This window comes from Netta rufina (genome assembly GCF_964035555.1).
Source record: "Netta rufina genome assembly, chromosome: 1".
In the NCBI taxonomy this organism is placed as follows: Eukaryota; Metazoa; Chordata; class Aves; order Anseriformes; family Anatidae; genus Netta; species Netta rufina.
Genome location: NC_140123.1, coordinates 186,053,857 through 186,069,266, shown reverse-complemented (window position 1 = coordinate 186,069,266; position 15,410 = coordinate 186,053,857). Strand labels below are relative to the sequence as shown.

General features: G+C 38.5%; 1 protein-coding gene across 1 annotated transcript in view; it reads right to left on the bottom strand.

Annotated features, from left to right (window-relative positions):
* Nucleotides 1-9,674, bottom strand: part of IL17REL (interleukin 17 receptor E like) — a gene marked incomplete at both ends in the record, with an annotated part of 48,303 nt that extends 38,629 nt beyond the window's left edge. Inside the window, one exon of the mRNA XM_084306100.1 lies at nt 9,573-9,674. Coding sequence (XP_084162226.1) covers nt 9,573-9,674 — 102 coding nt within the window. The remainder of the gene's footprint in view (nt 1-9,572) is intronic.
* Nucleotides 9,675-15,410: the final 5,736 nt, after the last annotated feature.

Sequence of the window (15,410 nt, the reverse complement as noted above, 5' to 3'; positions counted from 1 at the left end):
TCTGTAGGCGGAACATCCCCAGTTCTCTCAGACTTTCTTCATAGGACAGCTCCTCCAGCCCTCTGATCATCTTCATGACCCTCCTCTGGACCTGTTTGAACAGCTCCACATACTTCTTGTGCTGAGGGCCTCAGACCCAGATGCAGTACTAAAACTGGAACCTCACAAAGGCAGAGCACCCTTGACCTGCTGGTCACTCTTCTGTTGATGCAGCCCAGGACACAGTTGGCCTTCTGGGTGGCAAGCACACACTGCTGGCTCATATTGAGCTTTTTGTCCACCAGAACCCCCAAGTCCTTCTCTGCAGGGCTGCTCTCAATGAGTTCTCCACTTAGAGAACTCATGTCTGGGATTGCCCTGACCCAGGTGCATCACCTTGCACTTGGCCTTGTTGAACCTGATTAGGTTCACGTGGGCCCACTTGTCAAGCTTGTCCAGCTCCCTTTTGACAGCATCTAAAATATATGAGTAGTTATAGTTGTGCTTGCTTTTCTTTCTCTAGGAACAGCAGAGAGAGAAAAATTGTCTTAGTGCATGTAGATGAAAAACATTTTTTTTTTTTTTTTAGTTTTACACTTGAAAATCTTGGAGATAAAGGATTTACTCCCTAAATACGAATATTTGGATTTTTATGGCATCTGAAATTCTTAATCCTACATCAGAAACCTATACCAGAACCCCTGCATATATGCCTCTCTTGTCAGGAGCAACAAAAGCCAAAAATATATTCCCCTGAAACTGTGTCAGTACCGGAAAATGAAAATAAATAAATAAACAAATAAATTTGCTGTGTAGAAAAGCTTTAATGAAAATATCTATACTATGAATCTATGAATTTTAGTTGCAATATCTGTAATTCGAGATAACTAATATAGGAGCTAGTTATAAATAAATTTAGAGATTCTAAGGAAGAATAAATCTTATAAAATATAAAATAATAAGTAATCACTTTAAAAGTCATTACATAGTCTATTTCTCTTTTAACTATTAATTCTTAATTTTGAGGGAAGGGGGACTAAAAAAAACCTAAGGGATAATCATCTAGTTTAGGTTTATCTTCTGAATCTTCACAAACTGTAGTTGCTAAAGTTAGCACTGGTCCAATTAAAGGTGGCAAAGGTCCAAAAGAAGTGGTTCCAAAGAGGCAGGATTCCACCAACTTTACAACAGCCACATTGTTTCACCTGACTCTCCTGATCACACAGTTGTCCCTAGAGGCAGCAATAATTCCTGGGCGCGGCCTCAGTTTAATAATCCCATCAGTGTTCAGTACCTTCATATGTTGCTTCACTCTATGTCTCATTTTTAATGATAGCCCTTACTTACTAAAAACCACCTATGCCACACGTTCTCCTAAAAAACATTCTTTTTTTTTTTCCCAAAGTGGATGAGAGAAATAAACTAGAGGCAGACTGAATGCTAACACTAATGTGATCACACTCTGTAAAATTATTATACTATATCCTACAGAAAAATAATATATGAAAAACAAGGGGGAAAATTAAAAGAGCTCATGCTACTGACCAAAACTTAGCATGAAGCTTGATACTCTAATGAGAATTGCTAAAATGCAAGAAAAAACTATGAACAGGGAAAATTACAGTACAACAATATCGACATTTAAAAAGCAGTGGAGAGACCTGTCGTTGCAGTCATGGAAGGAAGAACAGCAGGTCAGGGAGATGAGGAAGTGGGAAAAAGATCAAGGAAGTTTGCATATTTAGGAATGAAAGGGGAAAACAAAACTGAGCACAGTGAAATGTATTAACTGCAATAAATTCTATTTCCTCAATGTTTTTCCAAGAAAAGACAATGAATGTACATCTAGCACCATACAATGGTGTTTATATGATTCATACTTTCTGAAAATATGCAGACAAGTAGAGGCAACTCCAAGACCATCAGTTTTCCAGAAGTGATTGAAATTTACCACACATATTCAAAGCAACAAGGCTGAAACACTTTTCTGCAGGAGAAAGAGCCACGGATCATTTGCTTTGTAAAACTTAAACTCTGCTCATTTTTACACAGATGCTTCTTTAATGAAAGTGCAAGTTTCATACAGTTTTCCAGTAAGTTGGAACTTTCCCATACTTTGCATACAGAAAGGACAGCATATCCAATACAGTAAGGCAAGTCTTTGGCTCCGTTGACTGTTCCAAAGCAGCAGTAAGTTAAATATGACTTGAAAGACTATCTTTAGATCAAAAAAGAGGAAATTACACATAAAAGAAGAGATATTAAGGTTAGAAAAGAACTCAAGATGCCATCTACTCTAAGTTTTTGCCTTAGGAGGAATTATTTTTATCTGAGACATATCTGAGAGATACTCTTCAAGCATGTGTAGAGATCTCTATAAACTCTGCAGGCAATCTATTCTAGTGCTCAGCATCATTAGTTACTGTGACTTTCCAGCTCATTCATGACTTCTCAAAATTCTGGCCCAGTAAATTCATATATCTGTGAAGGCAGGGTCAGGGTTGTGATGTGTCCATATCACATCCGAGTATAAATGAATTTACTGGTTTGGGGATCATTCCTAGCAAAGCATACCAATTCCTAGCCAGAGCTACTCTGGAACTTCCTCTGTAACAAACTACTGCTTGGGAACATTTTCCAGTTTGTGTTTTATTTATGAAGGCAGATAACTATGGTTTTCAAAAAGCAACAAGTAAATGTTAATAAAAGCGGGGGGGGGGGGGGTGTTGGGTGTTGGAAATAGGGGGTAAGTTTTACAAAGAAAAATATTTTCCTGAAAGTACAAAAGTACAAAAACTACATCTATGAAGATGATCAAAAGGCTGGAGACACCATCCCATGAGGAAAGATTTAGGTCAGCCCAGGAGAAAAGAGGGCTCCTGGGGGACCTCAACACAGTATTCCAGTACTTAAAGGTTGGTTACAAAGAGGAGAGTGGCTCGCTCTTCACAAGGAGCCACATGTAGAAAACAAGGGGCAACAGGTACAGCTTTACCAGGAAAGGTTTTACCTTGATATAAGAAAGACTTCACAATGAGAACAATCAGTCACTACAATAACCTCCCCAGGGACATGATGAGTCCCCATCAGTGAAGGTTTTCAATGTGCAATTGGACAGAGTACTAGATGATCTCATTTAGGCTCCCTTTCCCAAAGGATTGACCTGATGATCTTTCAAGGTTCCTGCCATCCTGGGCTGTTCTATGCTTCTATGACTGATCAGTGCCAAAGCTGATGTATAAAACGTATGCAGCTCATGGGGATGATGGTAACATAGTACATATAACTTTAAATGTGTTCCTGTTTTTTACAGCTTGGTAGCCATTGCACCTCATAATTCCTGGTTCCCAAAACTCAAATGATTTTTAGTCGGGGATAGAAACATTGGACCTCCTTAGGTCCAAGTTACCCACCTATCTGGGACTGAGGCCCAGATCCTCAATGCTGAGGCAAACACCAAACAGGCAGGAGACTATCCAAAACTATCCTTAGAAATAAATTATTTAAAACATCCTCTTGGTCTTTCTCATTTTTGATCACTCCTGATTCTTCCACAAGCAGAGGCATTCTGGCAAGAGTAGGAGAATGAGACTGTATAAATCCATGAGACAAAGTAGTAGGTACAGCATTTCCAGCTCCAGCAGGTGTACAAATTAAGTCAATTCTAGACCTTTCTGCAAGAATTCCATCAAGGTAACATCACCTGGTCTAGTACAAATTATTACCTCTCTCTGCACAATTTTTCTTGCTTATGTTGTCTCCTCCCCTGGAGATATTCAAAAGACACATGGATGTGGTCCTGGGCAACCTCCTCTAGATGACTCTGCTTGAGCAGGGGGTTTTAGACAAGATGACCTCCAGAAGTCCCTCCTTATCTCAGCCATTCTGCGATTTTGTGATTAGAAGGTACAGTTTAGACCAATTACAAGTAGCTTTCCAACTGCAAAGTAGTCATTCAATGAGCAATATTACACAGATGTGGAAAGCGCTTGCTCCTGAATTTTGATATTCCCCATTGAAATTTGAGTCCAAATGAAACTGAAACATATATTCCCTCCCTAAGCTCAGGACTCAAATATATTAATGAGCTAGAATTCCCTGCCAATAATAAAGACCATCTGCTCCCATCTTCTGCGGAACTTATATATATATATATATATATATTTTTTTTTCTATCTCCTGGTACAGGTACTGATTGCACACACTTGTGTTGATGTCTGATGGTGATAAAGCTTCTAACACTGCCTTGTGTTTGAACTTCAGGACACCTTGTCAAGTCCAGTGCCAACATCGGTTGACTTTTAGTCCCCAACTTGCATGACTATCTGTAGTGCCTTGGCTTTTGGTAGTCCAGTGGCTCATTTCTTTCCAGACCTTGCAACCTTTTTCCAGAGTTCTTGAGGAAGGGGGAAGTGGGAAAGAAAAAACAAGAACTACTATTGCAATTTTTGCAAGTCCTGAATTGCAGAGCTTTCTCCATCTCCATCTCTCCTGAAAGAAGTGGTGGTAGTTGCTGTAACTATGAGGAACATTGGAGAGTTTAAGTTTTTATTTGTATCTGTTACTGGCTGTTTTCTTAGTTGGGGGTGACAAAATGGGACGGCAACCAATGAATGGCATAGGACACAGCAGGAAACATTAAAGCTATGTGTCTCATGTTATTGCCAAGCTATTTTTGACCATGTAAAACAAAGACCTAGAGATAAATCACCTAAACTTGCTAAACTGCAACTCTCCTGACTACCAGCAGAAAAGACAAGCCAGGATATCTAAGCAAATGGGTTAATATAGTGACTCAAGATGATTGAGCCCCTTAAGTATGACTGCTTTGACTAATGAAAACTTAATACTTAATTATAGTATTCAAAGTACTTAATTAAAACCTGTAATTAAGACATATCACACAGGAAGGTCAGCACTATTTTGTACTTGTGAAAACTGGAGAGATTAAATTACTTGAATAGGCCCACACAAGTAAGTCAATGACAGGCAGGGATGCAAAACCCAGGCTTTGTATTTAGGCTCCCATAGATTGCACTGCATCACTGCAAACTTTAGCAGAGGATATGATTTACATTTTCATGCATTTCCTCCAGTGATTAAGTATATCTTGGCATTCACAAAAAAACCTGTGGTAAACCATCTTCCCTTCCTGGGACTTCACAGTGGTATCTCCCTCACTTGGTCGCTTTGAGAAAAACAGGTCTCTGATCTTGATCTCCATTTACCACGTCTAAAAACAGGTTTTTTTACCATGTCTAAAAACAGTTTTTAGAGAAAAACTGAATTATGTCACCTAGATTCTCATGTGCATTGTTTAAAGTCTTGCTTACCATGATAAAGAAAACGAATGCCAATTTATGTTAGCTGAGTTAGCAGCCTGAGAGCTGTATTGTAACACTGGTTTTGCAATGAGTAGTATTCAGTCAGAATGGTCTGATCCATGGCATAAATATCCAGTCAAGAAACACTACACACTTCACCTACGAATAGCACGAGCAGGCAGCAGCTATATCAAGAATTTGTTGCCAATAATCTTTATAATTGCAGGGGAATACCACATTTAGTTCAGGGTTTTCTTCTTTATTCATAGACTTTGGAAATGTTACTGCATTTAATGGCAGACAATACAAATACTATTTCATAGTTTTCTGGAAAGGTTTGGGTTTTTTTTGTTGTTCTTTTTCTTTTTTTTTCTTTTTTCTTTTTTTTAATGTAGTGCACTTGATCTTTACCAGCTGTTGAGTCAAATTTGGCGTAGGTCTGTTTCTTTCTGTACAGCCTGCAAACAATGTGTATTGTAAAGTGAGTAGGGCACAAACCCAATTTCAATTGCAGTATGGGATTCCCCTATGCTTTTACAGGGAAGCATGGTTGATAACTCTATTTGCTATTGGATGAGGCCTGGAGACCAAACCCATTGTAGTTAACCTTTGAATACCAGAATACCATACATGTTCTAAAGCTAAGCCATTAAAATACGGAAGGGAAAAAAAAAAAAAAAAGAAAAAAAAAAAAGACATAGTACATGATGAAATCTTGGTGTTTCCTTTGCTGACATTCAATCCACAATTGTATATTTTCATGCTGTTTAAATTGCTATGTGATGCTTACATAAACATCCAATGATCTTTTGTTTTCTCCTTTCCTGTACTGGATAGGAGCAAAGTAATTTGTGGTAGAGTAATGAAACCTGGATATTTTATAAGCCAATGCAAAGATGTCTTGCTGAATACTCCTGGTAAACTAAGAATGATTCATTGAGTTGTAATAGGATCCAAAATCTAAACAGTTGAGTGTGAAGGTTTTATTAGGTCACATACCTCAAAACAGTTATGTCACAATTTCCCTATTACGTACAACTAATGCTTTACTCTGCTAAGTACCAGAAGTTGCTTACAAATACTCAAGGGACACAGTCACCTTAAAATCTAGTCTGATGATCAAACTCAACATTTTCAGCTACTAAGCGTGCTCAAGATCCCCCTTGGCAACACCTAGAGTTTGAAAAATATAAAAAAATCCAAAAGTTTCCCTATTCTTTTTATGAAGAACCATACAACCTCAGGATTGACTCTGCACAACAGAAACTCACTATATAGACTTACAGGAAAACTTCATAAAGGAAGGAAAAAACCCTGTAACATACACTTATAATAATAGTAGCTACAGAAAGCTTCTGGTGGCTTTAAAATTACAATATCTCACTATCTCATTAAGTAAATTGCTAGAAAAGACAATCCCTTTGACTCTAAATTCTCCAAGTTGTGACCTGATATGCTAGAACAGAAGGCAGTAGACATATGAAGTTCAACAAGGCCAAGTGCCGGGTCCTGCAGCTGGGGCGCAATAACCCCAAGCAGAGCTACAGGCTAGGAGAGGAATGATTGGAGAGCTGCCAGGCAGAGAAGGACCTGGGAGTGATGGTGGATAGTCGGCTGAATATGAGCCAGCAGTGTGCTCAGGTGGCCAAGAAGGCCAACAGCATCCTGGCTTGTATCAGGAACAGTGTGACCAGCAGGGCTAGGGAGGTGATCGTCCCCCTGTACTCAGCTCTGGTGAGGCCGCACCTCGAGTACTGTGTTCAGTTTTGGGCCCCTCGCTACAAGAAGGACATGGAGGTGCTTGAGCGGGTGCAGAGAAGGGCGACGAAGCTGGTGAGGGGCCTGGAGAACAAGTCCTACGAGAAGCAGCTGAGGGAGCTGGGCTTGTTCAGCCTGGAGAAGAGGAGGCTCAGGGGCGACCTTATCGCTCTCTATAGGTACCTCAAGGGAGGCTGTAGCGAGGTGGGGGTTGGTCTGTTCTCCCACGTGCCTGGTGACAGGACGAGGGGGAATGGGCTAAAGTTGCGCCAGGGGAGTTTTAGGTTAGATGTTAGGAAGAACTTCTTTACTGAAAGGGTTGTAAGGCATTGGAACAGGCTGCCCAGGGAAGTGGTGGAGTCACCATCCCTGGAGGTCTTCAAAAGACGTTTAGATGTAGAGCTTAGGGATATGGTTTAGTGGGGACTGCTAGCGTTAGGTCAGAGGTTGGACTCGATGATCTTGAGGTCTCTTCCAACCTAGAAATTCTATGATTCTGTGATTCTGTGATATATTGTGCGTACACTGAGAGCTAAGTTGTAACTTCTGGTTAGTGCCCCTATAAAGAACATTTAGTTGTGAATTATGAAGGTAAACTGCTCCCTTTTAAGGTAGCTCAGGTAGGAATGGGATTAAGGCCATGGGATTGTGATGGGTTATGTAGGAAAACTGAGGTTACTTCCAATGGAAAAGGAAGGAGTTTTCTTTAAGAACCTAGTCATGAGACTCTAACATTCATGTGGCTAAAATGCTTTACACTGGATTGAAAATCCTAAGCTGGCAGTAATTTGCCCTGTTGAGATCATTATTGTTTCCAGTGAGAAAACATTTTTGTCTTAAAAAGTCATTAATGCATTCAAGATTCCACTGAATACATCTAGCAGAAATATTACATACAGAACATAAACTGTATTCTGTCTTTTACAATCAGAAATTATATTGATACTTCATTCTATTATACTGGAAATAATGCATTTCCCCTGAAAATTTAAAACAACAACAAAAAAATATTTCTTACTTATCCAGCCTTCACTGCTGAAAAAGTTGTAAGATAGTATCTTGAAAGCAAAGAAAGGGATCCAATCTCCCTAACCTCACAACTCTGCCAACATCTTAGGCAACTCGTGAATCTGTCTACCTAACATACATACCTAAGACACAACAGAGAATTGTGCCTTTCAAGGTCCACAGAGGTAAAACCTGTCCCCTAGACTGGACCCACCTTAGAAGCTGTTCTTGCATTTTACATTCTGAGTCTGAGACTTAACCACTCTCCAGAGAAATAAATTAGAAAGGTAAAAGAGATCTATTTTAAACACCCAATGCAGCAGATCAAGGAGACCCATTGCAGCATTGCAAGGTGAATAAATTACTTAAAATGCTTATGTTATTGCACTCATAAACAGTACATAACTGTTGCTGAAGAGTGCTTGGGTACATCAAGAGATTAATCTCTCATTACTACATGTTATTATTTTAAAATCATTATCTAAGTGGGGAGAGACTGTGAAGAATTTGAATTCAGAAATATAAAAAACTTTTAAAATATTTTTTCCCCTCAACTCTAGTATTTTATAAGCATCTTTGTTCCATCTTTATTACATTTTAGGATACACACCAAATATAGAATAAAATGCTGTAACATACTAACTTAGTATCTGGGTAGTACCACCACATGTAGACAAAGTCTCGGTTGCCTGTCCTAGGGACTGTGACATTTTCAAGCAGGACTTTGTACATACAGCCAAACTCTCTCATGCTATGAATTCCACTTCCCCAAAGTAACTACATACTTATCATCCCCTACTCAGACTGAAAATATCAGACACCCTACTCTTTTTATTTTATTTTTTATTTATCTTTCAATATATTCTCATCTTGAACGTCCGGAGTGCCAACAGAAGCAAAATATCTCTATACTGCCCCTTTGTGGGGATATTTGGAAACATTCAAAATTCAAAGCCATTAAAGAGATGGTATGGCTCACACTCCACTTTTATGCACATACATAAGTCATTAAATTTAATAGTCCAGTTACATTCATTCCACAAAATGAAAAACACGTTTTACTCTTTCTCAAGCTTAATTCATTTATTCACTGAAAAGTCAGTGTTTCCTATATTCCTAACATAATGAGCAACTTCTGAAACCTCCCGTTCCTCCCTGTCATCTATTTGGCACCATATCTTATTGTAAAAACTTAATCTTCAAAGTACTTCATATAAACTAAATAATTTTTATTACCGTTTTTCAAATACAAAAGACAGATTTTAAAAGGTACTAACAACAACAGCAGCTGGAAATTGTGTGAAATGCATTTTCTTATTCCCTTACTAACAGTCATCTTTGCCACTTTATATAGTTAATTGAGAATGACAGGAATATAAATCAAATGGCCAGGATAGTTGAAAGGCTTTTTCTGTTTTTGCTTTCCTTCTCTGCTTACAATTATTTTAGCAGCATACATCTATTATATTAAACAATAACAAATAGGAACAAGTAAGAGATTACCTGAGAACATGAAAGTCCACATTCTTCAATCCTGGGAATAATTTGACAATCAGAATTCCACAAAAGAATTATTAGAAGAATCTGAACATGAATATTTATCATCCTAAATTGAAAAAAAAAAAAAAAAGAAAGAAATAAAATCAAAACCTCAGAAGAAGTCTTCTACTCTGACAATTCTCTCTCTCATGCCAAAACTTTAATATGAATTTTAGTCCCTCCCACAATACCTCTGAGCTCCTCCCCATTAAAACTTTTTTCAAAGACAGAAAATTGCTAGTTGTGGGAAATAAAAATCATGTTCAACTCATTTCTTGTGTTCCTTAATGAAAAGTGGGAAATATGAATTTCTGACAATCACAATAAAAGCCTTTTCCTTCTGTTTTTCATCATGACTGGTTTGGATGAGTTTTAGTAAATTTCTTTTTCATTTTTTTTTTTTTTGGAAATTCCATATATAAATGAGAATTTTGTTTCCAGTAGTGATGTAGCAGACAGGTTCACTGGAATCCAAATGCATTATTATGCTTGTTTATCTTCCTGGTTTTCTAATGCACCAAATGAATTTTAAAAAATAAATACATAAAAATAAAGATAGAAATAAAAATAAATAAAAATAAAAACATATCTGTGTTTAGGTCAGTATTCATGGAAGATTGGTTTCTTCTTTCTCTTCAGCAAGAAAACCAGCTCCTTTATCCCAGAAATCTGTTGTGAATTTATTTTTTATTATTTGATTTTATCAACAGAAGCCTCTTGTTTATCTCCATTCTCTATTCTATCTCCAGTTCTTGGATTTTCATCATGCTTGGGAAGTATAGTGCTTTGCCAAAAAAGCAGAGTGCCTCCAGCTCTGGAATCAAGGTATGAGGGCTACAGCACCTCAATACTACTTAGATCAGGAATGCATTCCTTGGAGCTACCTTAAACAGTACCAATCACAAGGAAGAAGTACTCTGAAAACCACACTCTCTAGTTCATATAGAGGCTACATGGTGTGTTATGTGGAGCAGAGAAGAATTCCTCTATAGAAGGCTTGCTCAAAAATGAGAGAGAGATCTTCCAGCAGATCAGTGCCACAACCAAAGTCCTCAGCGCTGAAGTTGAACCTTTTGTTTCATTTACAGTATGGAATGTACAATTAACACCATCTGCAAGGGTGTAGCTTTACCAATATTTCTTTTAAGAAACAGGTAGAAGACAATGTCTATTCTGCCAATGTATCTACTATACTTGTATTTTAGATAGTGTCATGTGAGTCCAGAATGTCAATTTTCCAATGACACTTTATTTTTGGAAGATGAATGCTGTCACAGTACTGAACAAATTGTCATTAATTTATTTTGGTTAAAAAAATAATAAATTTTGTCATACATCAAATCAAAGATCCACCCAGTCTACTCTCCTGTGACAAGGAGGATCATAGCATATGCTTAGACAAAGTAAGAAAGAAGTTAAATACATTGCTTCCATGGATTACTTTAATAATACATATACATTTGGTAACATAAATGTTACCAAATTCCAGTGACCCACAGCTTATGGATTTCTTAAACTGAAAGCCATGTGCCTGTCACTATTTTTAAGTTATTTCTGGGTCTTTCTTACATGAATTTGTACAATAACACTTTGCATCTATTTATCTTTTTGGTTTTCAAAACATCCTGTGGCAATGAGTTACACAATTAAACTATGTTTGTTTGCTTTGTTTTGAGTTACAGCTGCTTCCAAATACTTCAGATGAGCTCCCCCCTTATTCTTGCATTGGAAGTAACGGAGAATATTCATTGTCATCTCACCTTTGCCGAGACTATCATGTTTTTGTTGATTTCTAATATTCCCTCCTGCCCTCTTTTTTTCAAGATGAAGAATATGCCTCTGCATTTTCACTATATGCTTTTGTAAGATTTTTGTAAGGTCCTGCACACAATATTCAAGGAGTGACCAGACTGAAGATCATTTATACAATAGCAGACTGATGTTGACTGAATCATCAACAGCACAATTTCCCTCCACCAAAAATCCATTTTGCCTCTCCCTTAGACATTTACCAGCATGTCTACTGCAGACAAGTCAGTTCAGCACACACCACCGTTAATAGTTTTGCAACTTCAATTTCCACTGCAATTTATGGGACCTTGTAGAATACTGTTTGATTGTGAGACATTTCCTCCAACTTCAGTAAGTTTCCCTGTAATCAACCAGCTTCATTTTTTATTGTTATTAAATGTCTTGAGCATAAGGTGTCCTTTCATATCTCCGTTACTAAGTAAGCTCTATAGTCTTTTTAGGGGGTCTTCCCTCTCACCTCTGGTTAAAAAATGATGGTATTTACCTTTCTCAGAACTATTGAGACCTGTATATGCATAAATATAGATGGATGGATGGATGGATGGATGGATGGATAGATAGATAGATAGATAGATAGATAGATAGATAGATAGATAGATAGATGGGATAGACATATAACCCTGAGAGCTGCTAAAAGATGTCCTCTTATGGGTGGAGTTTGAGGGAATACCTTTTTATCTCTTCTGAGTTTTCACTGTATTACTTTTAAACAAGTTTCTTGTGCCTAGAAAGCTTATACCCTTTCAATTGCTCCTTTTAATTTCCTTTTTGAGACTTGTTCATTTTATATAGTTTCTTTTTTCCTTATAGATTAGCATAGCACATTTTTTTGGATGTTGAACTTGTGCCACTATTGAAGAGTGTTTTTTTGAGTCGTTGCTTGGAAAGTGACCAGGAGTTCTTTCTCTTCCTATGGGGTCTGTGATTACTTGCTCCAAACAACAGTCATTTATAGTGTTTACAAATTAAGTTCCTGTATCAAGCCTTGAGGTAACAGTCCTTCAGTTTCCATAGAAAAGACTGATGTCTCTATTATTAAAGTTTTCTCCTCTCTTACTCTCTCTGATGTTTCTTAACACACCTCTGTCACCATATGAGTAAAGCAGTCGGTAGCACTGCTCTGACAGTATTCTCTTTCAATCCCAAAAGTTTCTGTAATAGCCACTACTAGGTTCAGCAGGCAACAACCTTGTTGTTATTTACTTTATTTGATAGTTTTTTAAAACCATGCTTCAACTGGCACAATTTACTTTTCCATTCTTACATAATTTGTAGCCTGGAATTACAGTGTTCATTCACTGGTTTTATTATGTCAGGTTGCTGAAATCCATTAGGCTAATATTCTCACTAAATGTTGGGCAGTATAATAGACCCATACCATGTGTGCTTTTTTTTTAAACTGTCACTTATGTAGAAGCACCTATGCATGTGAAATCTATATGGGCACTACCTATTTTCTCCCTGCTCAAATGAGACTTTGACTGTCCATAATGATTCTCAGAAAGTTTCTTGATAACAATTTTCTGTTATTCTTTGTTCTTCACTATACCTTACCTACATTTTAGTCAACATTTGTCTTGTGTTTATGACTTTTATTACTTCATCACTGAAGAACACATAATAGCAAATAATATTCTGTCCTGCTTCTACCAGCTTTCCCTCAGCCTTAAAAATGAAAAAGAGAAAGAGAGAAAGAGAGAAAGAGAGAAAGGAGAGAAAGAGAGAAAGAGAGAAAGAGAGAAAGAGAGAAAGAGAGAAGAAAGATGGAGAAGAGGAAGGAAGGAAGGAAGGAAGGAAGGAAGGAAGGAAGGAAGGAAGGAAGGAAGGAAGGAAGGAAGGAAGGAAGGAAGGAAGGAAGGAAGGAAGGAAGGAAGGAAGGAAGGAAGGAAGGAAGGAAGGAAGGAAGGAAGGAAGGAAGGAAGGAAGGAAGGAAGGAAGGAAGGGAAAAAAAAGAGAGAGAAACTTTAATAGGAAGTGTGTTTGTTTGCACTTTGGCAATAGAGCACTAGTCAAGGATATAGAAAAGACAAAATCTAAACACTTCTCAGTCCATATAGAGCTTGTGTGCAGACCTTGCACATTTCAGAATGGCAGTCTGGCTGTTCAGTCTTGGTTGGTTTGGTTTGCTTTGGTTTTTAATAAAATGCAGAGGTAGATGCTGGAGTGTAGAGCAAAGTCCAGTATTTTCCATTCTGCATTCTCTCGTGTCAGGCTTCATCTGTGAACCATCAGCTCAGGTTCCCTCTTCCTAATTCCTCTCTGGCTTTACAAATTTTGCATGCTACACACTGGGTCTGTTTCAGGAGACTACCATTGCTCAAGTGTGTTCAAGCAGCATTATCTGGAAATAAATATTAGGATAGACACATCACCAGACATATCCAAGCATCCATGCATGGATCTTGTGACTTTTTTTTTGTAGGAGTTTAGGCACAGAAATCTACATAGACTTCTACTTTGGCTACGTATGTACTGACATTGTTGAGCTGAATATGTCAGTGCCTAGGCGCCTGCGCTGGGAGGCATGTCCCTGTCATATCCACACTGGAGAAGTCCCAGCCTTCTTCGGGGCACAATAGCTACATTCACGCTACATTTTGCAAGAGTATCCTGTGGTACAGCACTGCATACTTTCATGTCTCACCAGCACAGGCACACATATCTTCTTATTATTCCAGCTGTCCTGAGATCAAGGGCCGTGGCCTGCAGAGTCCCATGGCTTCCCTTTGAACTTGGTGTGCAGTCACACTGCCTGCACCAGGCCACAGACACCTCGCCTCAGGGCCGCTTGCACCAACCACAAGACAGCTGAGTGTTTATAACTTAACAGCTTCTTGACATGTTAAGCAAGCTTTGGAATAGAGCTGGGTTGGGTGTTACTGTCATCACAACAAAATATTCACAGTAATTCAGAGCTGCTTGGGAGCTGCAGTTTTACAGTTTATCTCCTACCCTGAGTGAGTCTGCACAGCCAGGGCAGGTACTGAGTGGAGGGTAGCACCAGTTAAGTCTTAACTAGCCTAGTTAAGAAGTGATTTACTTCCAGGCTAAACTACTAACCAGGGTATTGTGTCCAGTGCTGTGGCTTCCCTATAAAAACAAGCAAGCCCCTCCTGTGACTAATGTAGTATTTCTCCTTGTACCCACTTCTCCCCATCCAGATACAAAACATGGCATCTTCTGCTTATTCTGCGTACCTTCAAAGAGGAAAAAGGAATCATGAAACCTCATGTCAGTTGAATTCTACAGCTTGAAAGTACTTGTTATAGAGAGGCATAATATGCTTGGATGACAGCAGCCTACCCGTAGTGAGTGCTCTTAGACTTTCAATGTTGTAGCTGCTTAAGCTGCAGTTTAGGCACATTTTCCTCAGAAAGGAATAATAAATTGAGTTAGATACCAGGGCTCCTTTTCTATTGTATGGAGAGTGTAAAGGTTGAGAAGAGTGTTCAAATCCTGCAAGCATCCTGAACAGAACTGCCTAGAGCTAGTCTATCGGCAAATGCTAGGATGGTGTGTTTAAACCCTTTGCCACCTCAAGAGATGATGGCTGTAAAGATACACTTTGTTCCCACAGTTTGTCTCTTAAAGGAAAATATATCTTCCCCTTCAGGCACTTAAACAATGGAAGTAAAAACAAAGGCAGGGCATTTTGCTTTAATAGTGACTAGATTAATACAAAATCACACACAAATAGTGTCAAAGCAGAGACCAGATACATACACACTTCCATGGTGGCATACGATTCAGCCTAGTCATAAAAGGACTGACCGTCTGGAGACAGGAGACAGAAATTTAAAAACCCCTCCAAGGTGAGAACAACACTGGCTCCAAGTATTCCTCCTCTCAGATGAGTGCTGTAATCCTCAGACTTATACATGGCCATCGGCACTTCATTTAAAGCAGATACAGACACTTTTAAAATGGGACCTGATCCAAACAGTGCATTAAACATGCTTTTAGAGCAAGGTTTTGGGGCAGAACAGCACC